This window comes from Colletotrichum fioriniae, assembly GCF_027942845.1.
Source record: "Colletotrichum fioriniae strain IMI 355084 chromosome Unknown scaffold_14, whole genome shotgun sequence".
NCBI lineage: Eukaryota > Fungi > Ascomycota > Sordariomycetes > Glomerellales > Glomerellaceae > Colletotrichum > Colletotrichum fioriniae.
The window spans coordinates 411,815-435,654 of NW_027076850.1; the positions used below are offsets into that span (position 1 = coordinate 411,815).

The window sequence follows — 23,840 nt, forward strand, 5'->3', positions numbered from 1 at the left end:
CCCGCCCGCAGAGGGGTAGAGGCAGTCACAACCCCGCGAGCAACATCCCCGCTTACCTGGAAGGCCTCCTATGCAAAGACCAAAGGCGCATGTCTGCTTGGTCGTGCGATTGGCTCTCTGCGTGTACCGCGCGTAGCCGGGCCCCTTCAGCAGCCATTGATCTTGGCGTGTCTGGATGGAAAGATGCTGGCCAGATGCTGGCCAGACTCTCTGCGCGTCACTGGCGAATTACGTGCATATCACGAGGGCCGCTAACGTGCAAGAGGATGGGACCAAAATCTTGACAGAAGACGGCGGCTTTTCCAGTGACAAGCACGCCATGCCCCATAACCCCACGGCTGTAACTGCCAGTGATCGTTGCCGAGTCTTGTCGATTCGATGCGGTGTTGGCGCTAAGCAGGATTGCTGTTGAAGATCTCAAGATGTCTTGTTTTTGTGACCACGAGGTGATTCTAGGGGCCAATGGGCAGGGGGAGGCATGTATGCAAGTGAAGTAAGATAGAGTACGGAGCCGCAGATAATCTTGGTCATCGTTGAGATTCCGAGTAAGACTCTCCAGGCACTTGCTTCGACTGTGTCCAGCCATGTCTTCGGCAAGTGACTGGACTAACACCCATCGCCGGTACGTTCTAAGCTTACATGTTAGCGTTTGCACCATATCTTCATCAGTAATTTCTTAGATTCGGTTGACGATGTCTACTTCTGAGAGAAGCCAGTGTAGTGCAATAAACTTCTACATGGCTACATATATGGAATATAGAGAAGCACCCACATTGTAAATCACCAACTGACTTCCTGAAGTTGAACGTCTGGTTTGAAGTTGGATGTCGAGAATGTACAGTGAGAGTCGATCAATGAGTACCGCAGCGGCCGGCGCGTCTTACTGTGCGCAGCACTGTATAATAGTGGCCAGGAACTTTAGTGGTGACCTCAGTCCGAATCCAGCCATGATCAATCAAATGTATTGAAGTAGCTTTCAACCACACTTGGTGCTGCTCACAGTCAGCCACGATGCACCATGTCAACCAACGCTCAGCCGGTCAAGCTCTCCCTTCCCCTTGTAAGTCGTTCAACTCAATTTTGATGTGCTTCACCAAACTAAACCCTGGCAGGAATACCAACAAAGCCTGTTCCAGGAGCTGCGGAATGAAGACGAGCTCGTCGTCCTCGCCCGTGGGCTGGGGCTCATGAGGCTCGTCACAAACCTGCTTCATTCTTATGATGCGGCAGGGAACAACCTCATAATTCTCGTTGGGGCTGAAGATCGCGAGAACAATTGGATTGGAGAAGCGCTGGCCGAGCATGCCGCAATCAGCCAGTCGCCCAGCGCGAGGGGGCTCACGGTCGTCAACACCGACTTCACCAGTGTCGGCGCAAGAGAAAAGATGTATACTCGTGGAGGGATCTTTAGCATCACTTCGCGCATCCTCGTCGTTGACCTCTTGACGAATCTCCTCGACACCGAGAAAGTCACTGGCCTCATTGTTTTACACGCCGATCGCGTCGTGGCTACATCGCTTGAGGCCTTCATTCTGCGAATCTATCGACAGAAGAACAAGGCTGGCTTTCTCAAAGCATTCGCCGATAATCCCGATCCATTTTCGACCGGCTTCTCGCCATTGACCACCATGATGAGGAATCTCTTTCTGAGAAAGGCGTCATTATGGCCACGCTTCCACGTTACGGTAGCAGAGTCTTTGGAGGGCAAAAAGACGGCAGAAGTGATTGAGTTGAACATCTCAATGAGCGAGCCCATGCGAGACATCCAAAACGCCATTCTGGAGTGTGTTGAAGTCAGCATCCATGAGCTGAAGAAGGGCAACACGGGCCTGGAGATGGAGGATTGGAACCTCGACAGCGCCTTGCATAAGAACTTTGACGTGATCATCAGAAGGCAGCTCGACCCTAACTGGCATAGAGTTAGCTGGAAAACTCGACAGATCGTCAACGACTTGAGCGTCCTTCGGGGCATGCTCTCGTCTGTTCTCTCCCTCGACGCCGTCTCATTCTTGCAACATTTAGATACCATCCATGCGGCACATTCACCGCCTCCGGGGTCGACGAGGCAGAACCAGTCCCCTTGGTTGTTCCTTGATGCAGCGCAGACCATCTTCGAGACAGCGCGGCGTCGAGTCTACTCCGCCAGCGCGAAAGCTGCAACAGCAGACGCCAACATTGATTCGCTCCGCCCTGTTCTCGAAGAACAACCGAAATGGGCTTGGCTGGCGGACGTCTTGACAGAGATTGACAACAGCATGCACTTTGACCCACCGGCCCGCGACGATTCCAACGGCACCATCCTCATCATGTGTGGAGATACAAACACTTGTAGACAGCTTCGAGACTACTTGCAGACCATGTATTTCAAGCCAAAGGTCGAAAAAGACCCAACGAAAGAAGACGACGACGAAGACTCGGCATCCGCAGCATTCATGATGAGACGGAAGCTGCGTAACTATCTGCGATGGAAACGGGAATTCGCTCAGGTCAACGCTACACTGTTTTCCGAGAACCAAAAGGCTCTGAATGGCGCCACGGATAGAAACGGCCAGCGGCTTCGGGGCAAGGCACCGTCAAACAAGCGGAGACGCATGCGAGGCGGCGGTATGGCGGGAACGGCCCAGGGACGAGCCGACAATGGCAGCATCCTCCAGTTCTTTGAAAAGCCCACGGATGTCGAAGACCTCATGGCCGAGGTACAAATCACAGAGGAGGAAGCGGATCAAAAGCCAGAGATCGTCACCGACCCCCTGGAAAACATGGAGGACTATTTCCAACTGTACGAGATGCAGGATCTTGTCGTCATCCACGCGTACGACGGGGACCAGGACGAGCACGTATTAGAAGAGGTGAAGCCCCGGTACATCATCATGTACGAGCCCGACGCCGCCTTCATCCGCCGCGTCGAGGTCTACCGGTCCTCCCATAACGACAGAAACGTGCGGGTGTACTTCATGTACTACGGCGAGTCGGTCGAGGAGCAGCGGTACTTGTCGAGCGTGCGGCGCGAAAAGGACGCCTTCACGAAGCTCATCAAGGAGCGGGCGTCCATGTCCCTGGTGATGACGGTCGACCCCCACGGCGCCGAGGACCCGCAGGAGGCCTTTTTACGCACAATCAACACCAGGATCGCCGGCGGTGGCCGTCTCGCCGCCACGGCGCAGCCGCCCCGCGTCGTCGTCGACGTGCGCGAGTTCCGCTCCTCACTGCCGTCGCTCCTGCACGGGCGGTCCATGATCATCGTCCCCTGCATGCTCACGGTCGGCGACTACGTCCTCTCGCCCAACATCTGCGTCGAGCGCAAGTCCATCTCCGATCTCATCTCGTCCTTCAAGGACGGCCGCCTCTACGCGCAGTGCGAGACCATGTTCCAGCACTACAAGAGCGCCATGCTCCTCATCGAGTTCGACCAGAACAAGTCCTTCACCCTGGAGCCCTTTGCCGACCTGTCGGGCAGCCTCAACAGCATCGCGCCGACGAATACGTCGTCGGACCTGCAGTCCAAGCTCGTCCTGCTGACGCTGGCGTTCCCCAAGCTGCGCATCATCTGGTCGTCCTCACCGTACCAGACGGCCGAGATTTTTGAGTCGCTCAAGGCGCAGGAGGACGAGCCGGATCCCATCGCCGCGGTGCGCGCCGGGCTCGACAAGGATATGCAGGCCGAGGACCAGGCTTTCAACCTGGAGCCGCAGGAGATGCTGGGCGCCGTGCCGGGGATCAATCCCAAGAATATCATGCGACTGGTGCTGGCGACGGAGAACTTAAGGGAGGTGGCCAACTTGACGGAGACGGAGCTTGAGCCGATGATTGGGAAGGAGTCTGGGCGGCAGGTCTGTGGGTTCTTTAACCGTAATGTTCTAGAAGATTAAATAGCATCAAGATGATACACATTTGATCATTCGATGCAAATTCAGAACTCGGTCGGGTCGATGTTTTAGAGGCGATGTCCTTTGTCGTCATTTGATACGTACGAACTTTCGACATAACCAGTAGACTTGAATACCGTTCAATCGTCGGCCGCCAAAGAAGTCACAGATTTGTTCAATGTCACAGTGAAAAACATTTGTTTGTGGATATCGTAATATACCATTCAAGCTAAGCTACTGGTATCTGGGTATCGTAAGGAAAAAGAAAACTCGTGGGTGGGTATGCTGTCAAAGCTGATATCGTGTCGCGCTCTCTCCATTACTCTTCTATTCCCTCTCCCTGCTCTCCTTCCTCCTCCGAGTCGTTCGTTTGCATAATCGCGAAAATAATTCGAATCATCATGGCTCAACCACTTCCATCTATCTCTCTATGTTTCAAGACAGAAGAGTCAGCTTAGACTCGACTTCTAGTCGTAGTCTTGTGGCGGCGTCCGCCGCCGCTGCCGCGACGACCGCAGTAGCCGCAGGTGAGGAAGCTGATGATGATGTTGCAGAAAGAGACGATGCCGCCAATGATGGCGTGCAGGATGCCTCCGATGCCTGAGATGACGGAGGTGAGGCAGTTGCCGATGGTCCGGAAGACGGATTGAACCTATTGGGCAGAACAGAAATTAGTCTCGTTCTTTTTACAAGCCAATGTAAATTAGAGGGAAGACTTACACAAGAGACGACAGCACCCATTTTCGCGGTGTTGTGGTTGTTTGGGTTTGGTTGAGGTGTGTGATTTGGTTGTGAGATGTGTTTGGAGAGGAACCTCGAAGGCTGTTGGTGGTTTGTTTGTTGGTGTTTTTGGTTGTGATGAGATCGTATGAGAAGATGTGGTAGAGGAAAAGGATAAAGGGTCTTATATACAAACTGAACGGCAAAGCAGTTTGGAATGCGCAACGTCAAGGCACACCCTTGTAACTTGACATAGAGACACAACTTACATCACAGCAGAGCGGTGACACCATTACGAAAGTAAGGTACATCCTCTCACCCGCGTCCCCCGCCATCGTCGATTTTCTCTACATCTTGCCAGTAGGTAGGTACCTCCAGGGTCAGCGGTAAGGCATGGTATCGTATCACACATTACCCTAATTTCCGGGTCGTTTTAGCGCTAGGAGAATTGGGGGAGGTGTGGTCTGGGAGTCTGTGGGAGAGGGAGAGAGTGCGAGGCGTGCAAGTGCTTCACCGCATGGTGACGTCAATGTGGTAATCTCCCGTGATACATCACCTTTTTTTTTTTCCCTTCCCCGTCCCTTTCGCCTACAGTAAGGTAAGGAGCTATGTACTCCTACCCCAGTCTTTTTTTCTCAAATGTACTCCCTCGGATTCCTTCAATAGGCGAATTCGGTCAGTATTGTCTCTAAACCAATCGGCCGAGGGAGAGACATTTCCTATCTCAAATGAGAGAGAGAGAGAGAGAATTTCGAGACGGGGTGTGATCACCCACTCACACACACGCCGGTACACACACACCCCGGCCGCATCAAGGTTTCTGATCCCCCATCACACGACGACATCTCACAGGGCCGGAGCGAATGCGCCGTCCAGAAGGAGCGACCAGTTCGAGTCGTTTGGACAAAAACGTTGGACGGTTAGGGTGTGAATGGTGCCCGTTTTGGGTGGCTCCCCCTCCACACTATCAGTAATCTTACGTTAGTCCGCAGGAAGATTTTCGCTACACGAGTCTGCGTCGAAGAGTTTGATTGCACGTCGGCGTTCATCATGTCCCATTAAGCTGCGTGGTTCCATCGAATGATTGGGGAAACATGTCATGGTGCAGTTCGTAAACCAGACAACAGAGAAAAGTAGCGCCCAGCCACAAGCGTTCTGGGCCAAGGAGAAAACGTGGTGGCTGCTGGGGCGTACCGTAGATAGCATTTGTGGCGGTCATTGCGGCTTGTCTGATTTCCATACGCTCCCTTCCCCCCTCCAAACAGGTTCCTGTGAAGAGATGACATCGTTCGTCTGGGCGTTTCGGTGTGTGCTGTTACGCAGTATGGAGATTGGGATGAGAGGGCCATGACGTATGCGGCTCGGGGAATTCCTCTCCTGCTGCTAGGGGGCGGGAACTCAAGAGACTGGGATATTGATTGAGTTTGTGTGGAGAACTGCGCTGCACTGCGTCACACTTCTCTCAGACTCTCTCTCTCCCTAGGCTCTCGCTCGTCGTGTCTCACGTAGAGAGAACGCGCTGTTGGGGGGCGACAACGGGTGAACGGGTAGCGCGCCCCGGTGCGGCGTGACCCCAGTCGTCCTCCAGTTCCTTGGCCGAATGTTCAAACCCTTTTTTTTTTTTTTGAGGCGCCTTTCTCGGGAGGTTTCACGAGGGGTCTGGAATGGTCTTTGAGGCCTGGGCGTTGTGCGTGATGGCTGGGGTGAGGTAGTGGTGGTCTATCTTGTCTCGGACGACGCATACTCATACGGGTACGCACACTTCATCGCGAGTTGCGAGCTGCCCCGAAATCTCATGATTTGTCTATCAGGTCCTTGCAGTTGCTCTGTCCTTCCTTTCGGGATGGAGTGTTCATCTTGACGCAGATGTCGGCCTGTTCCGGCCGCCTCTGAAGGGGGAGAACCCGGAAAGGACAGGGCTGCACCCTGGTGATGTTTGGAGACCACCTTGGAGAAGCGCACTGGACGGCATCATCACTGGCTCGCCGTGCTGTGTGCCTGGATAATCAGAGTTTAGACATATCGTGAAGCCCCTTGACCCCTGTCCATTTGCATGCTTCTTTTTTTCGCTCGTCTTCGGGTCGGGAGTTGACTGGCTGCTGGATCTCGAGAATTGCGAGAGTTTGTGTTTGCAGATTTTAGGTTTGTTGAAGTCTTCGGCTGGTTTGGGGGGTTTGATCGTGATATTTCCCGACTAGACTAGGGTCTGGAGTTGTGTCCTGGCGAAGTACCTACCACGCTCATAAGGACCGTCAATCCTCGCCGACCTTTTTGAAGTTACTTGACTTCACTTTGTATAGATTCCACCGGACATGAAATATCCCTACAACGCCGTCTTGCATCGTGATTTTTGGACTGATATCACTGTATTGAGGTAACCGCGAGCTTGAGGAACAGCATGAGCAACGTGTAGTTAGACCGTGTACCGTATCGAGTGATTTCCCTTGAAAGCCATATTCCGTTAAGGTGGGTCTGTTGTGCCTGGACTCCGTAAGACCGGGAAACAAACCACCACATAAATCCCACCGGTTCATCTCTGAGAAGGGCGGTTCTTGAGTTGACTACTGTTAGCAAAGTGTCGACTCGTTGCGAACCGTTGCTCAGTAATAACCGCAAGGCTAGAGAGTGGACCAGGGAAGCTTGATATGTGGCTCATGCCTCTAACTGACATCGTGAGATTAAGAGCCGAATGAAAAGTCAATGGGTGTTACGTAAGAGATTGACTATACTGTATCGATCTAGATCTTCGGGTAATACAACGTCTTTCTATTGAGAACATCGTAGAGATATCAAAAGTTGAGAGTACGGCGCCATGCCGTTGGCTGTGTACATCGAGGAGATCTAAGAGATCGTACGCATACTGCAAAGATTTTGTGGCAAACTACAGCGCGGATGAAAACAATGATCAGGTCTAGAGCAGGCAGAAATATCGTACCTTTCAGTCGGTGTTGACCTTGGCTAGGCGTGAGAGGCCAGCAGTTGCCCACGGAGGCTTGCAGATGGTTGGCACCAGTGACGGCATTCCTTATGCTTGGGTACTGATGACAGAGCCACCCTTGACAAAGATCTGGGGTGCCATAGTAGATGAAGGATGCTGCGACGACAATGCAACTGTGTAAGAAAACACTGATGAAAGGTATTCAAGACACTGGTTCAAAGAGGCATCAAATGCAACTTGTCACGATATATGGACTAATTACTGGGTGTCATATAAGACGACGAAGTCTATTGTGGCGCAGGCTGGTAGTTGCTGGACCCGAGGATCCAGTTGTGGCTCATTGAAGAACTCGGGCCAGACACATGCCGCTATAGCGGTTCCGGTATCCGTACGCCTAGGATGCTGGGGCATGTGGCACTTGACGGAGTTACGTATTCCTTCGACCCTGTCCAAAGTCAAACTCTCTTTCTTTCATCATCAGAAGAGGAAGAGCATCGACGCACAAACACACGACTTAATTCAAAGCAACTCAATTCTCTGAGAACTGTTCCAAAGTCTTGCCAAAGTCTTGGACATCTCCAACATCTACAGACAGCAGGACCCTTGCTTGCTGAGTCATTCCGCCCGCAGAGGATCAGTCTCCAGTCTGGAACCCCGAATTCCTGACCACCCCCTGCGCTCTGCCGCAATACATTCAAGCCCATATCTCTCTCGCTCGCTCTCAGCTTCCGTTCTATCGACGCCTGCGGACGGACGACGCACTGTCAGATAGACGGCGATTGGTCGCTGACCACGCATACAATCTCAAGCCTTTCCTTCAGCGGACAATTCAGGAAGACTGGACTCAGCGGCACGGTACCAGCATCCCGTTATCTATTAGCCGTACCTACTGGTGGTTCTGCCCCTCTCACAGCTCCTCCAGCACCGTATTATCCGGCTGTCCCGAAACGAAACCGAGAGTCGCTGACAAGCAGGGACAAGTCTCTTCGTGTTGTTGGACTTTCCTGCGCGTCTGCGTCTGTGATTGCGACTGCGACTGCGACTACGACTGTGTGTGTGCGCCTTACCTGCCCTTGCACACTGCCGTCTGCTTGCCTGCCCGCCCGCGCACTCTTACATACCTTACGGTATCTACCTACCTCCGAAGGCGCGCGGTCCTCACCAGAGGGTCGCAGGTATTATTAACTCACTGGCCCCGACGGAACCCAACCAGTCATGCCTTCCATGAAACATGGCTTCCTTAAGTAAGCCTCTGTTTGCTCCTTTCTCCGATTCGTTCTCCTCCATCATTCGTCCCATGTCGAGCTGATTTTTTGCCGGCGTTGTTGTCCTTATTGTATTCTCCTTATTTCACGTAAACATACACATTCCTTGTGACCACGTGGGTTGCTTAGCCCTCTGCTCACCCGTACCTCACATGAGGCTGAGATCTCACTGAGACAACCCCAGAGAGAGCTTGGTGGCCTTTTCTTTTCATATCCAGCCCTACCTATCCTATTCACTCTTGCTGTCTAATCAACAACCTCATCATTCCCATGTCTCTCCCTTGAAAGCAGCTCTTGTTGGGGCCCGGGGCTTTTCGGTCCCCGCCTGACTTTGCTTCTACTCTTGTCTCCGTCATTATCATTTGCGCTGAGCGTGAGCGAATCACTCGCTCAAAATGAGTCCCCTAAAGAGCATGGCTAACGGGGGCTTCCTTCCCACAGTCAATAAGAACAGAAAGGTAATGCCTCCTCTCCGCGCCCACCATCCTGCCGTGGGAAAGTCAATCCCCCAAAAGTGGATGATGTGCGCCGTTGTTGGTGACCACTCAGCGAACCGGTTTGAGCTAACGTTACTTGACGCAGCCAAAGTTTGAGCTACATCTAAAGGTGTGAGCCCCCCTTTGACACGGCAGTTGCTGCATCCTGGCGAAGAATCTATCTTATTGACAACTCCTCCAGATATTCGACTTGAACAACGTCCCGTTGGTATCAGGGACATCAATAGTAAAATGGAACCTCGCACACTCCATCCACGCCGAGCACCGCGGCCGCACACCGCAATGCCCGATCTCCAACCACAAGGTCGAGTATAACTACTCCAAGGTCGTCAGCCATATCCGGATCAGCATCGATAAGAACAACAACCTGACCGAGTGTCCCGTCGAATTCGAGGTCCTGCAACAGTTCCCGGGCAGCGGCAGGGAAGAAAAGATCTCGCTCGGCATCGTCAAGCTCAACCTCAGCGAGTACGTGGAGGAAAGCGATGGCCTTACTCGAGAGAGCGCTAGTTTCGACCGCGGCCACTCGCGCAAGCGGAGCAGCGGCACCAGTCAGAGCCCGATGTCGACGAGGGCGCCGGTGCTGGACGACCTAGACGTCGAGGATGGCATCGTAAGGCGGTATCTGATGCAGGAAAGCAAAATCAACAGCACATTGAAAATCGGCATTTTGATGATGCAGCTCGATGGCGACAAGAACTACTCTGCGCCTCCTTTGAAAACCGCGCCCGTATTTGGCGGGATTGCCGGTATCATGGCGGGCGAAGCAGTTGAGCAAGATGACGCTGGACGTAAGTCTTCCACTGATTTCTAAATTTGCGCTTGTTGGCGGTCCATCTCGTACTAACATCTTCCCCAAGAGCTTCCCACAATGGCGAAATCCAGGGATGCTTCCGAGGTGCAGGATATGTACCGCCGTGCCCTCGCAGCCTCCTGGTCCTGTCAACCCGGCGAGCTCCCCGCCGACCAGTGCATCGAAGACATCTTCTCCGGCGGCGACGGCTGGCAGGCTGGACGCACGGGACGCACCGGCAAGAAGACGGCCACATTTGATCTGGACAATGGCGGCTCTCTGAGCTCCGACGAGGGCGGCATGAACGGCACCCTACGGCCCTCGGACTTTCGCAAGCTGGAACGGAAGCAGCAGCAGCAGCAACACCAGCAACACCAACAGCTGCTGGACCCGCCTCAGCAGGATCACTTGCACCTGCACCGCCTACACAACGGACACCGCCACCACTCGCGCAACAATAGCGGCTCCAGCGACAGGAGCATAAGGAGCCTGCGGAGCATTAAGAGCATGGCCACCATCGTCACGGGCCGTGGTGATGCAGCGAGCAGCACCGCCGGCGCCAGCAACGTTGCTCGTCGCGGCTCACATAGCCGGACCAGGGGTCGGGAAGATGACCAACGGCTCGGAGTAGGAAGTGGTGGCGGTAACGGAGGGGGTATCAGTACGCGCGATTACGGACGCTCGAGAAGCCGCAGCGCTAGCATGGTGAGCTTGGCGCCGACAATGGGCAGCAGTGATCGCGGGCGCGAGAGCTCGAGAAGGAATAGGGAGCTGGAGGAGTTTGACGTCCGTGATGACCTCGTCGCGTGGAGGTTGCCTGGTGCTGTCACATAAAAAGGGGGCCAGTGCGATGTGATATAAGGACCGCTTTTGCTTTTCTTTTCCCTTGAAGCAAGGTGTTCAGTGGGACAGGCGTACATTTTAACTTCTTGCATAGGCAATTCCTCGTTCTTTCTCACCCTCATCCATTGAAGTTTTGTTCAGTCTTCATTCTTGGGGTCGTATGTATGTAGTGTCGGATTCGTGGTTTCAGACTTGCACTTATATCAGGGGGGAAAACGAAAAAGTTCATTAACAACATTTCGTTTTTCTACATCTCATCTCTCCAAGACTGACTCGCCTACAAGAAAGCTCGCTGTCTATACCTCTTGTTTTTTTGCTCACTCTCTATGTTCCGGGTGTTCATGTCCGTTGATTCATCCCTTCCATTTCCACTCCTCCGCCACCTGAGATTGATGTCTATATAAAAAAAAAAGGGGGGGAACAGACAGGTTTTCGAAAAAAAAACACAAGGCTCGTCTTTCATAACCCCCTGATCCCTAATCACTCTCTTTTTACGCCTGGCCGTTCTGTTCTTTTGCATTCAATGGCGTGCGTCTTTTTCTCCTCATAGGCAAAAGTCGTTACTGGTCTCTTTTCAGATACAAGGGACGACCCAACTTCAAGGAGCGGCAATGGTGCCGCGGACACCGCCCTTGCCGCCAACCTCTCTCGCCGTTATCGTGACGCCCAAGTCGGCGGCGACGTTGATGGTGACCTCGACCTTGGCGCCCTTGCTGACGCCGCGGACGGCGGCCTCGGCGAGGGTGGGGCCGACCTTCCAGACCTTTTCGCGGATGTCCTCCTCCTCCTCGTCGGAGAAGTCAGAGTCGTCCTCGTCGTCGGCCTCGGGCTTGGCGGCCTTGGGCTCGGGCTTGGTGACCTTGATGTGGGCGCCACCCTCGACGATGCGGACAAGGACGTCGCCTCCGTCCTTGGGGGCGGCGATCTTGACGGTGCGGCGGGCGGGGACGGCGGTCTCGGCAGGGGACGACGGGGACGAACTCGTCGTTTGCGCCGACGACACCGATGGCGTTGGCGATGTGCTTGACGGTGGTGACGGCGGCGTGGGTGCTCTGGTCAATGTCCTCGGCGTCGTACTCCTGGATCAGGGAGGCCTGGAGGGCGGCGCCGCGGGCGAGGAGCTCCGAGGGGTTGATGGCGTGGGCGACGGTGGAGGGGGCGATGACCTTGGTGGACTCGGGGAAGAGCTGGGAGAAGTTGGAGGCGATGCGCGGGGTGTGGGCGGTGCCGCCGGCGACGATGACCTCGTCAATGTCGAGGACGTCGAGCTCGGCCTTCTTGACGACTCCCTCGACGAGGCGGTTGAAGCCGTCAAAGACCTTGCGGGCGACCATCTCGTAGCGTAACCGGTTGATGGTGGACTGGAAGTCGACGCCGTCGGCGAGGGACTCGACGCTGAAGCTGGCGTTGTTGCTGAGGGAGAGGGCGCGCTTGGTGGACTCGGACTCGGCCTTGAGCTTGGCGAGGGAGCGGGCGTTCTCGCGGGGGTCGGTGGTGTGCTTCTTCATGAACTCCTTGGCAAAGTAGTCGATGAGGACCTGGTCGAGGTGGGAGCCGGAGAACTCGTAGTCGTGGGCGGTGGCGAGGACGGTGTACATGCCGCCGCGGGAGGCGACGACGGCCACGTCGGAGCGGGTGCCGCCCAGGTCGGCAACGACGACAATCTTGTCCTCGATGACGGCCTCAGGGCGGGCGTCGTAGGCGAGGACGGCGGCGATGGGGTCAGAGATGACCTGGAGGACCTCGAGGCCGGCCTCCTTGGCGGCGGCGACGAGAGCCTCCCTCTGCTTCTCGGTGAAGTTGGTGGGGACGGTGATGACGGCCGAGGTGACCTTCTGGCCCAGGTAGTCGCTGGCGGAGCCGACGAGGCGGCGGATGTAGCGCACGGCGGTCTCGTGGACGGAGACGGTGGAGGGCTCCTCGGCGTCCTCCTTGTCCTTCACTGAGAAGGAGACGGTGCCGTTCACGTCCTTGGGGTGGGCAGAGGCGTGGTTGTGGGTGGGGTCGATGGACTTGAAGCTGTTGGCGGGATATTGTCAGTTCAAGATGCCAGGCGGGGTGGAAGAAGGGAGAGTTTCATGGGGGGAAAGGGGTAAAGCCATACTCCTGTCCGAGGAAGTCCTTGAAGTATGCGATCGTGTTGGTGGGGTTCCTGATGAGGAAGGCCTTGGCCTGCTGTCCGTAGTACTCGTCTCCATCAACGTAGGAGAGGATGGTGGGAATTTGACGGTCTGCCATGAATTTGTATGTCAGCGGTTCACTCTTCTATGACCAAGTGCCGTGTTGCCCCTCCCCAAGAGAAGAACTCACCTCCGTCCTCGTTGGCCATAACCTCGGCCTTGTCATCCTTGGTGTATGCGATGGAGCTGTTGGAGTTGCCAAAGGTGATACCAATGACGGTGCGGTCGCCCGGCGCGGGCCGCGAGTCACCATTCGTAGCCATTTTGTGTGTATGTGTGTGCGCGTCCGGAAAGACGTTTTTTATGTGTGCGAATATTCGTCGTGAAGGGGGGAGGCGACGATATGAGGAGTCGAGAAAAAGCAGGGGGGTAGGTATTTATTGAACTTTTAGTACCACAACTCCAGTAGAGATCTTGAAGGAAAGGAATGTTTTCAATGGTGGTGGGTGGTGGATGGTGGGGGTTCTCTGTCAAAGGCCAACTGCGAAATTTTGGGCAAGGGAAAAAAAAATTCCCACGTTCGCTGTCGTCCAGTCGCAGTGGGGCCCTTGGGTTCCCCACATGTCCCATCAGCCGTATTCCAATCAAATTCAATTCGCTGGGGGAGCCACCGCCGCACACACAAAGTGCCCCGCCAAAGCTTTCGACATTCAGTGACCGCTGCTGCAAGGCTGAAATCGCAGATAGCAGCAAGCGGACATAGGCGGCGCGGAAGGCGGAAAAAAAAGTACTTGGCGTTCACTCCCCATTGACGATTTCAATTCAACATCACCACTCAAGATTGTTTCCGACGGTACAACGAAAATCCCTCTCGACCATGGCCTCCGTCGGTCCTTACGTCCTTCCCGGCGACGAAATCGACGACTCCCTCATCCCCTCGCATCAGAAACTTCCCCTGCGCCTCGGCCCTGGTCTTCGCCATGTTCCTCCCAGGCAAATAGTGCCCACCATCGCCGGCAAGCTCGTCACAGATCGCAAGAAGAACTCGATATGGGTTGAGCAGACAACTGGGCGGGTACGATACGCCACCCTACACATTCTGCCATGAAGAACAGGATATTAACAATGATCAATCAGTATATACCCGCCGTAGGTGACCTCGTCGTCGGCACCGTCCAGCGCACCGCCGCCGAACTCTACTACGTCCTCCTCGCCGACTACTCAACACCAGCCATGCTCCCCCAACTCTCTTTCGAAGGCGCCTCCAAAAAGACACGCCCCCAACTCGCCGCCGGCGCCCTCGTCTACGCCCGCGTCACGCTGGCCAACAAGCACATGGACCCGGAACTCGAATGCGTCTACCAATCCACCGGCAAGAGCGACGGCCTGGGTCCCCTCGTGGGCGGCATGCTCTTCGACATCTCGCTGGGCATGTCGCGGCGCCTCCTCATGCCAAAGACGACGGACCTCGTCGTGCTCGAGGAGCTGGGCGCTACGGGCGCGGCCTTCGAGACGGCCGTCGGCCGCAACGGCAAGATCTGGGTCAACAGCGAGAGCACAAAGGTCATTATTGCGGTGGGAAGGGCGATTCAGGAGACGGACCAGCGCGGTCTCGCAACCGATCAGCAGAAGAAGCTTGTGAGATCGTTAATCAAAGATTTGAGTTAAAAAGGGGTTTCCTACGCAAACACGCCCTCCCGTGATGCTTTTTATGGCCTTGTTCTACAGTATTTACCCTGGCGGCAATCTCCGTGAGCCTCCAAAACGCCCGACTAGGTGCTGCTATGGCAGCACCCGATAAAGGAATGTACCTGTGTTGCCCCCTGTTTTTACCCCATCCTCAAGAGGCAACCATGATGTATATAACACATTGCCCATTGGCAACGACAAAACGAATGATGCCTAGGGCCGTCACTAGGCCCCATTGGAGGTGAGAGGGTGCCTTATTTAAGCAGTCGTTCCCTCTAACTCACCCACAATCCTGCAACCTGCTCATAGAGAGCAAGGGCGGTCATCGCTTGCAAGTCACTTGTCTGTCATTTCGATAGACCACTTCCCAAGCGTTACCTCGTCTATGGGGCGATATTGCCCCTTTGCCCCATGAATCGGTGGCGTTGTGTTTGCGTGTAAAAAACGCTTATGCGCATTCCACCCCTATGTTCCTCCCATATTCTCGTCGACAATGTCGGGTTCTGGGTCACCCATTGGCGTGACTTGATGGATATTCATCATGTGCCGTCTCCAGTTGTCCTTTCTAGGGAATGATTTGCCTCCCGCCTTGGAATAGGGGCAGGTGCTGACGGTGCAATGAAACTTCTTCGTCTTCTTGTGCTTGTCGTTGATGTGACGATCCAGATGTGTCTTAGTACCGAACCTCTTTCCGCAGTTCGGATGGGCACATTCATGAGGCCTCTCATGGTACCGTTTGTGGTGACTAGATCTGTCAGTATCGTGTGCGATGCAACATCTACGAATCTGAACTTACTTCAGCTTATGGACCTGATCGAAAAATCTGCCACATTCGTCACAAATGAACGTCCGAGGAGAAGGCTGCATTCCTGGATACGGCGACGTGCTATTGCGGATATCCGAGCTGCCGTCGGATCGAGGAGATGGACTGCTGTCGATTTGAGTGTTTGGCGTGCTTTGGTAAGACGGGCCGGAGCTAGCTTGCCCAGCTACCGGCGGTGAGTGATCAGATGGGTCGGTCATCTCGCCATCGAGGTAGTGTTGGTTATGTTGATTATGTTGATCTGGCATGAGGTGGGTGGGATCGGGTAATTGTGTAACATCGTTCATCTGTACATCTGGAATGGCGCCGTTCGCATGGCCACCATTTGTGAGGTTCCAGTTAATCGTCTGAGATTGTCCGTTCTCATATAACTTTGGTGGTCCGTTTGCTTCTTGTTGCTGACGAAGAAGTTCCTGTTGCTGCTGTTGCTGCAGGATATACTGCTCCTGCTGTTCGTATGACTGTTCCGGTGATTGTGGTGTAAGAGCTTGTGATGCTTGCGGCGGTTCTGGCGCTGGCTTCGTAGTCTCGACAGGCGGCTTAGGGGGCGGGTGCGCGATGTTGAATAGCTGCTGGTTCGTGTTCCACTTATGCTCTGTCGGGTTGGACGGTGCCATGATGTCCATTGGATTGACAGTCCCAGGAGCAGGTACAGCTGGAGGAAGAACAGGAGGGGATTCGGTCGGCTTGACTGCTCTCTTCTTTTCCAAATCCGAAGCGTGGCTAGAATCCTCCGGCTCTGACATGGGACTGACAGGTAGGTGGATAGGCGAATCCAGCTGAGCGGTTCCAAACGACGGACCAGTAAACTCGGTGGGAGAGTCTGATAGTGTTTCGCTAAGAACGGGCTGCGAGGGTTGTGAAGGGTGGCCCTTTGAGCGGACGGTTGCGGAGTCCTTAGTGCTCATGCGACGTATCATACTCGCCAGGTTGAGTTTGAATGAGCTCCCTCGAGAGCTCGACCGTCTAGGGAGCGGTGCGCGACTTTGAGGCTCGTCGGTCGGAGGCGGCGTGACCATGCCAAAGGCTTCTGAAGGAATGGTTGGGCTGTAGTAGGTCGCGCTGTGTCCATGATTGGCTTCGGTATAGTCCATGCCGTCGGCTCGAGTAGCAACCAGCTCGACACCCACGGGGGTCCATGGATAGGACGACTCGCTATTCCATGTAGGCGCATGTCCAAAAGAGTACTCGGTTGTGCCGCGTCTCGTCGTGACACTGGGTGGATGAGTGCTGTCGCCGGTGAAGCCGCGCTTGTGCTGGCTGCTCAGTTCATCGCTGGGAGGGCGGTCATTGCCGTTGTGAGATGATAAGGTGGTATCCTTGGTAGACTGTCTCTCTGTACCTCTCAAGGTGTCGGCCTTGTTCCCAAGGGAATCTTTTGAAGAAAGACGGCTGTTGACTCCGGGTCCGGGTCCGGGCGCCGGCGCCTGTCCAGGAGGACCCATAGGCCCGGGGACGAAAGCCGTTTCCGTGTCGAGACGTTCGGGCAATTCATGTTTCCTAGCTCTTCTCCTCCGTACGATAAATGGGTAGGCGCAGACACCGACGAGGAAGACGGCGATAATGACACCAATAACGACTCCAGCGACCCCTCCCCCTGATAATGAGCGGTGCTCCAGTGTCGCGCGGTTGGTGAGGGATAACATCTCCCGTTTTGGCTTCAGTCGGTCCATATCAATTGAGCGTTTTAAAAAGGATGAACTGTCGTCAGATTCGCCAAGGTCTGATTGGGCGGTAATACCCTCAGACGAGGCTGCTGGAGGAGCCATTTTCGGCAACCACGCGTCAGCACTCGCTGCACCACATGAACCTCCTCCAAAAGAGACCTGAGACGCTCGGATGACGACGACAGTGGCGGGTGCGAAGTGAGAAGGCGGGCTATAGGGGTTGCGCCGCCGGCGAGTTGATGATCAAGGCAGTCCAGATGGTACGTTTTGTTGAGGCGGCGTTGCGTGTGGACGAGCAGTCGCCGCGATGGCGATGAGCCCACGAGAGAGGAAGCGGATGAAGTGCAGTTGAAGTCAGCACTGTAATGGGGGCAGTTGGATTAATTAGGCCGGTGTACTGGTAGTTCAGCCTCACCCAGAAGCAGGTGCACTCAGCAAGCGGGCATAGGAGAGTACGGGAGTACGGGGGGGAAGAGAGTTGGAGTGGGCTGCACCTCAGTCTGTGGATCAAGGAAAGGTTGGACTGGGTTGCCTCCCGCCTCCACGTTTACTTGCAGATTAAGGGAGTACTTTGGCTCGACTGTGGCTCAGTCGGATAAAGGTATGGGAGACTTCTGGAGCGCTTACATTGGGTGGTTGACATCGTGTGGAAATACCGGAACTTGGCCAAAATTGCGCCCACGTGCAGGTCGCTCGCTATCGAAATTTGGCCCCGCAGTCCCGGCGCTTTGGCCGAAACAGACCAATCGTATTCTCATAAAGCTTCACTGCCCCGCCACACGGCTTCTCCACGACCCTTGGTGTCTCCGTGTCTTGGTCGCAGGGAACTTTGAACTCGAAAGTTAGCAGCGACCGCCCGACAAGCTGGGCCCATTTGCCTGGACAAGAATGGGAACGCTCCATCATTCGCGCCGTTTCGCCGCCACCGCCGTCCATTGGTCCCTATCTATTCCCGCGGCCAGCGATGGGGGGGCGGCCATCTCGTGCCTCTGCCCCTGTTTGCTGGGTCGTAACTTGTAAGGAATGGAAAGATGCCCTTAGCTGGTGGGGTAGATCTCCATCACCGTTAGGAACTTTCAGGAACTTTCAGGTCGGCAAGGACTGCCAGCGGAGATGATCTCAATCCGTCAAACCGACGTGCCGGCGCCAGAGTCCGCACACAATTTCGCTCACATTGACGTCGGGTCGGGTGTCTGACGTTGACTGGTTTCATCCTTCAATGCTCTTTTTCCAAAGCTACCTTGGGCTGCATAGTAAGGGAAACAGCCATCTTGCCCATGCGGCATTGGACGGCATAACTTCCAAGCTCGTGCCGCAGTTCGGCGTGCTGCGTTTACGTTCCAGCAACTGACAGCATCACCCTTGCGCCCCGGCTGAACTTGCTCCTCTGCCTGGGCACTGGGGAAAATATTCCAGGGACCTGCTCCTGGTGTCTATTCAGCCCCTGTCGTGGCGGATCCCGATCCTGCATGCTCGAATTGGTGCTAATTCTGCGACAAGGTCTTGGGCTATTTTAGCCCACGAGACCCGGTCCAGCGGTTACTTTCCGCCGACGATGAGATGCCTACGATATGACAAGGGCAATCATGGTGCTCAACTCGGATGAACAACCGTCGGAAGAATCAAGACACGCTTGGCATTCGATATCTCTACAGCTAACTTATATTCAAAAAATTATTCTCTCTTTCAAAGTGACGATGGCTTGAGGTGGTTCAGATCCAGCTAGTGACCAGCCCGGAGTTTGCTTCACCGAGGCAAGGTACCGATGTCGAAATTACCAACCTCGGAAACCCCCACATACCTCCACACGTCCGACTTTAACAACACGACATAATCGACCAGGCGATGAATGAGCAAATCACTTAGCCGCACATTCGTACCACTTACGAGGACCACTTAGTAGACTTTAGTATGCTTTAAGCAGTACTCGAGGCACGATGGTAAAGCTCCTCATCAGTATCCTGCAATTATCATACATCTAAAGTGATTTTCAATATCTATCACCTTCCTCACTTCAATCTAGGTAGTTCCAAGCAACGGGAGGAACGAGTAATCCGCGAGGCAATATCTTATATCTTGCTTGCGTATCTTGCTCATGATTTGAATGGTCACTCTCTGAAAATCCGTACTTTGACAGGCAGCCAGTATATTTCGATATGTTGACAGCAATTCATTCCGAAGAGTTACAGTATACAGTAACAGGTCGTCCAACATTCTAGTGATGGTGTCTACTTGAACTTATTATATTTGCAGTTAATTTGACTCGGTTTTCAAGCAGATGTCAGTGATCAGTTTCCTTCGTCGTCTTGATTATTGCGGCTTATATTGACCAGTATCTGGACTTTCTCGCCCAGCTCTGTTTATTGTGTACAGAACCAGAGTCTTCGTCAAGCACCCTTGAATCGAATGAACGGTGTCTCATCCTCAAGAAAAATGTATCTGCCCATTCGTCCTGTCGTGTGCACAGGGCCCAAATACGTTGTCCTCCCGAAAACTCATTGAGCTATCCCATTCCCCGATTCTTCTAGGTGAGGAACGCTGCCCTTGCCGGTGTATTCCTTCATCTATTCTGCCCGAATATCTGCAATCCTCTTGTGAAGCGCAATGTTATCCAGCGGAGGTGAATCACCGCTGATTCACTCACAGAAGGTGGGCCCAACCTCAACTTCCACTTAAGATAGGTCGCTGCTGCCTTCTTGGAAAAGGTTGGCACCTCCCTTCCTGCCTTTCCCTCGCCGAAGAAAACTCCTCCTACTTTCCTTCTCTTTTTTCCATCACTCCCGTCAGGTTGACGACATCTACCAAAAACCTGCCCACAGTCTATTCTGGTCGAGTATTTCAACTTCTCACCTTGTTCAATACTCGCGACAATCCTTCGACTGCCAACACATCACGGCCTGCAGCTTCCTTTCTGCCACTCATCCAGATCCTTCCGTCTTGTACACAAAATACAAGGACTGTTCGTCTACGTGAGCGCAGTTTTCAATCCGACACCTAGCACCTGCAGCGGTCTTTTTAGCATCCTTGGGTTGTCAGCTTGGCGACGTTCAAAACGTACGCCATCGCGCTTTCCTCGAGACAACATACCAAGGTAAGTTATTCCAGTCCTTGTGTTGCCATTAACGAACTCCCGCTGACGAAATACAGATGCTCTTCGCGACGTGGAATGTTGGCTACGGGCCTATCGACGATGTTCACGCGTCCCTCACAGCGAAAGACAGTCATACATCCCCCGCGCCACAGACTATGGTAGGTCTTCTCTCTCGATTCCATACCCGTCTTTGCCTCCACGGAACTAATTCCACTAGCTGAAGCTCTCCAACAGAGATTGTGGCCGCCGAATGGTTCACTCGTTCAATAGCGCCGACGAGTTCGCTCGCGTCCATCGCGAAGGAACCATCATAGAGATGGCGAACGAGGCCTCTGCCATTAAGAGGTTCAACGAAGCGCCTGAGACTAGATACGCCTGGGTGATTGCTCCTGTACCGGGGCCTTATTCACTCATCGAGTCGGATCTACAGAAGAAGTGGATTGTGCTTGCCGAATTGCCATCGACAACGGAACGCCATTTCCCTGATGAGGGCGACATGTGCAACATCTCATTCAAGCGAGATTTTGTTTGCAAGGGCAAAAAGTACAACCCTGGAAGTCTCTCCGCGCAGCGCATTCCCAACCCATACGAGATCATCCCGGAGATGTACCAGTACAGTTTGCTGGCAGCATTCAATGTTACCATGGACTACGTTGCCGACCCTATCACGAAGCAGCAGTATCACCCGCTCTTCTCGGTCGCTGTGAAGCAAGATCTGAATTTTGGCTTCGGACCAACGCCCCTCAGCTTGCAAAATGCTACTGAGATCAGCCTTCGAATCGATCAGAATCCTGTGACGTATGAAGCTGAATTGACAGCGTTGAGCATCTTGACTCAGCCGAAGAAAGAGGGAAACGAACTGTCGGAAAACACCATTGGAACCTTCGAGTACTTGCTGGATTTCCGGAAAGAGCCAAGTTTCTACGTCAACATGTTCGACAAGATCCCGCATATGGACAACCCTGCTAGCCATTCCAATGCGTACCTGCAGTCGGTCTACAGCCGACTCAACGCAGATCACAAGAATGTCTATGAGCAACTTCGTCGGATTCCGGCGGGACTCGCGATCATTCTCGGTTGTCCTGGTGCTGGAAAGACGGCGTTGAACGCCTTCATCTCTGCTATGGCTGTTTCTCAGTCTCGTAATATTGTGCGCGATGACGGGAAGAAGAAACGCAAGCCGGTCAAAATACTGTATCTTCTCGACGTCAATTACCCCTGCGATGACGCAGCAGACAGAGTGTACTCAACTTTGAAGAAAGCCGGCATCAACAAGTCAGTGATTAGGGTTCGAGGTTGTGCTCGCGAGATGCGAAACAGTGCAAAGCTTCACCCAACACCCTCGGCAAGTGATGATGGCGAGCCTGACTTCACTGCCGGATTTCTCAGACAAGCTCGTGCTTCTATCGGTCTACCGAATGGTACTCGTTCTATCACCGAAGCCCGTGGCGATCGAGCTCCATCCCTGGACGAAGTTGCGTGGAAGAGGTACGACGCCGACAGAACCAGATACAAGTCATTGACGAAGATTCTGGAAAAGCTCGAGAACGGTGCAGTCAAGACCAAAAAGACAGCAAGAGAGCTCAAGAATCGTGTAGGCAGACTCTATCTCTCAGTTGTTGGAGACGCCGATTTCATCGCCACAACTCCTGTTGGCGCGTCTGGTTACCTGAGCAAAAACTTTCATCCAGACATTGTGTTCCTTGATGAAGCTGCTCATGCCAGAGAACTCACAACCCTCATCCCAATCGCACTGTATTCGCCCTGTGCGTTCATTCTCACAGGAGATACCCGACAAACCAGACCCTTCGTTGAGGGCGGCAAGGGTATGGAGAAGGAGAACATCTATGCAAAGCAGCTCATGATAAGCACCATGGAAAGAGCGGATCTTGCCGGGGCCCTGAAGAGCAAACTTCTCATCAGCCACCGTAAGTACTGTAATCTATTGTTCGTATAACTAACACACTGCTAACGACTTCCAGGAATGTACGGAGACCTCCAAGTATTGGCGTCAGAGTTGTTCTATGATGGGCAATTGACTTCAGGAATCCCCGAAGCTGAGCGTTTCTCCGACCCCGTACGCCACATGCAAAAATGGCTCGGGCAATTCACCAGGGGCCAAGAATGTACTGTACCTCGAATCCTGCTCAACCTACGGTACTCCAAGGAGATGAAAGACCGGTCGAGCTTCTACAATCAGGTCCACGAGAATTTTATCAAGCAGCGCTGTTACGAACTGCTTAGACACTCAGAATTCAAACAGGTTGACAAGCCTGACCAACCTGGACGAATCCTGATTATCACGCCGTACAAGGCTGCTTTGATCCGTTATAAACAGTTCATCAAGACTCTCCCGCCTCACTTCCGGGGAAGGATGGACGTGGAGCTACGGTTCAATGCTCTCGAGGCCCGCACTGTGGACTCTGCTCAAGGACACGAGGCAGACTTTGTGTTCGTTGACACGGTTAGGACGAGAAGTGCTGGCTTCCTCGACGACCCAAAGCGTCTGTGCGTGATGTTGTCTAGAGCTCGAGTTGGAGAGATGATTCTCATGCATGAGGGCATGACGAAGAAACGGGACGGTAACCAGCAACAGTATGATGCCGAATGGACTACAAAGGTCTATGATCATTGTCACAAAAACGGTCAGCTTCACTGTTTTGGTTGAACAAATGGCTGTGCGTTTGAGGTGGTTGATTGATTGTGGAGTTTGGATCAGGCAGCGGACGATGTCCCCGTTACAGCAGCTTGTGGAATGTTACCTTGGAGGATAGATACTGCCATAGAGATCGCCCATGAATAAGTTAATTGCAAGAAACTTTGAAAGGCATTTGATGACACCGTGGGCTACTCGACTATCTATACTAGTGCAGCCTGATCTTGATTCTACCAAGTCAGTCACGAGGTGGTAGCTACCACGCCACATTAAGCAGGCTGCGGAATAACGAGGAGCGCGTCCAGAACATGGCTCGTTGCCAATGATATCCTTTGGGAACTAGCTACGAGAAGATGAAGAAACCCAATGGAGACCGGACCGACCAAGCCGATCGCCATCCGAGAGCTATAACCAGTGCGATGCTGCCTTTGGGTTTCACAGCATTTGCCCTGCCCGGCCCTGTTCTATCCTGGTCTACAGCCTGATTTGTTGAGTAAACTTATGAGGTCAATGGCTTGAAACGATTGGCATGCCAGTATTATTGAAATCCTAAAAGAGCAGCTGGAAAGGCTTGCCAAGAAGGTAAGCAACTGCAGAGTGCCTTTTCTCCGCTCGGGAAGAGCGTAACCATGAGTGCGTTATTATCGATCAACCCCCCAGCTGACAATTTGACAGGAAGCTCCCGGCAAAACAGAAACAGAATTCACAACGGAACTGATCACAGCTCACGGAGAAAGTATCGATACAATCTCTTTCGACGATTATTAGGCGCCAGATCCTATTGTAGAACCGCCGCAAATCGTCCAGGCATCATCATCGATTCCGGACTCCAGTCGCTTCCATACAACCCTCGTTAATCAACATTCGAAACC

At 53.6% G+C, this 23,840-nt stretch overlaps 8 protein-coding genes across 8 annotated transcripts; 5 read left to right on the forward strand and 3 right to left on the reverse strand.

The window, feature by feature from the left end:
- Positions 1-1,018: 1,018 nt before the first annotated feature.
- rad16 (DNA repair protein RAD16) lies at positions 1,019-3,869 on the forward strand (the record flags this gene model as incomplete). Its single annotated transcript, XM_053194654.2, has 2 exons — positions 1,019-1,060; positions 1,113-3,869. 2 exons carry the CDS (start codon positions 1,019-1,021, stop codon positions 3,867-3,869), a joined length of 2,799 nt encoding a protein of 932 aa, XP_053047823.2.
- A 451-nt stretch (positions 3,870-4,320) lies between these two features.
- Positions 4,321-4,607, reverse strand: N0V96_010299 (uncharacterized protein; the record flags this gene model as incomplete). Its single annotated transcript, XM_053194655.1, has 2 exons — positions 4,321-4,518; positions 4,587-4,607. 2 exons carry the CDS (start codon positions 4,605-4,607, stop codon positions 4,321-4,323), a joined length of 219 nt encoding a protein of 72 aa, XP_053047824.1.
- Positions 4,608-9,184: 4,577 nt separating this feature from the next.
- N0V96_010300 (uncharacterized protein) lies at positions 9,185-10,100 on the forward strand (the record flags this gene model as incomplete). Its single annotated transcript, XM_053194656.2, has 3 exons — positions 9,185-9,247; positions 9,372-9,395; positions 9,468-10,100. The coding sequence occupies 3 exons, from the start codon at positions 9,185-9,187 to the stop codon at positions 10,098-10,100; spliced, it is 720 nt and encodes a 239-aa protein (XP_053047825.2).
- Positions 10,101-10,157: 57 nt separating this feature from the next.
- On the forward strand, positions 10,158-10,913 carry N0V96_010301 (uncharacterized protein; the record flags this gene model as incomplete). Its single annotated transcript, XM_065758900.1, has 1 exon — positions 10,158-10,913. One exon carries the CDS (start codon positions 10,158-10,160, stop codon positions 10,911-10,913), a length of 756 nt encoding a protein of 251 aa, XP_065612423.1.
- A 607-nt stretch (positions 10,914-11,520) lies between these two features.
- On the reverse strand, positions 11,521-13,365 carry SSZ1 (Hsp70 protein that interacts with Zuo1p; the record flags this gene model as incomplete). The annotated part of the gene is given in 4 exon segments (XM_065758901.1): positions 11,521-11,877; positions 11,891-12,941; positions 13,027-13,153; positions 13,233-13,365. 4 exon segments carry the CDS (start codon positions 13,363-13,365, stop codon positions 11,521-11,523), a joined length of 1,668 nt encoding a protein of 555 aa, XP_065612424.1.
- A 554-nt stretch (positions 13,366-13,919) lies between these two features.
- On the forward strand, positions 13,920-14,710 carry RRP40 (exosome non-catalytic core subunit rrp40; the record flags this gene model as incomplete). The annotated part of the gene is made up of 2 exons (XM_053194658.1): positions 13,920-14,117; positions 14,180-14,710. 2 exons carry the CDS (start codon positions 13,920-13,922, stop codon positions 14,708-14,710), a joined length of 729 nt encoding a protein of 242 aa, XP_053047827.1.
- A 486-nt stretch (positions 14,711-15,196) lies between these two features.
- N0V96_010304 (uncharacterized protein) lies at positions 15,197-17,323 on the reverse strand (the record flags this gene model as incomplete). The annotated part of the gene is made up of 2 exons (XM_065758902.1): positions 15,197-15,476; positions 15,528-17,323. 2 exons carry the CDS (start codon positions 17,321-17,323, stop codon positions 15,197-15,199), a joined length of 2,076 nt encoding a protein of 691 aa, XP_065612425.1.
- A 3,144-nt stretch (positions 17,324-20,467) lies between these two features.
- Positions 20,468-22,980, forward strand: N0V96_010305 (uncharacterized protein; the record flags this gene model as incomplete). The annotated part of the gene is made up of 3 exons (XM_053194660.2): positions 20,468-20,470; positions 20,530-22,240; positions 22,295-22,980. The coding sequence occupies 3 exons, from the start codon at positions 20,468-20,470 to the stop codon at positions 22,978-22,980; spliced, it is 2,400 nt and encodes a 799-aa protein (XP_053047829.2).
- Positions 22,981-23,840: the final 860 nt, after the last annotated feature.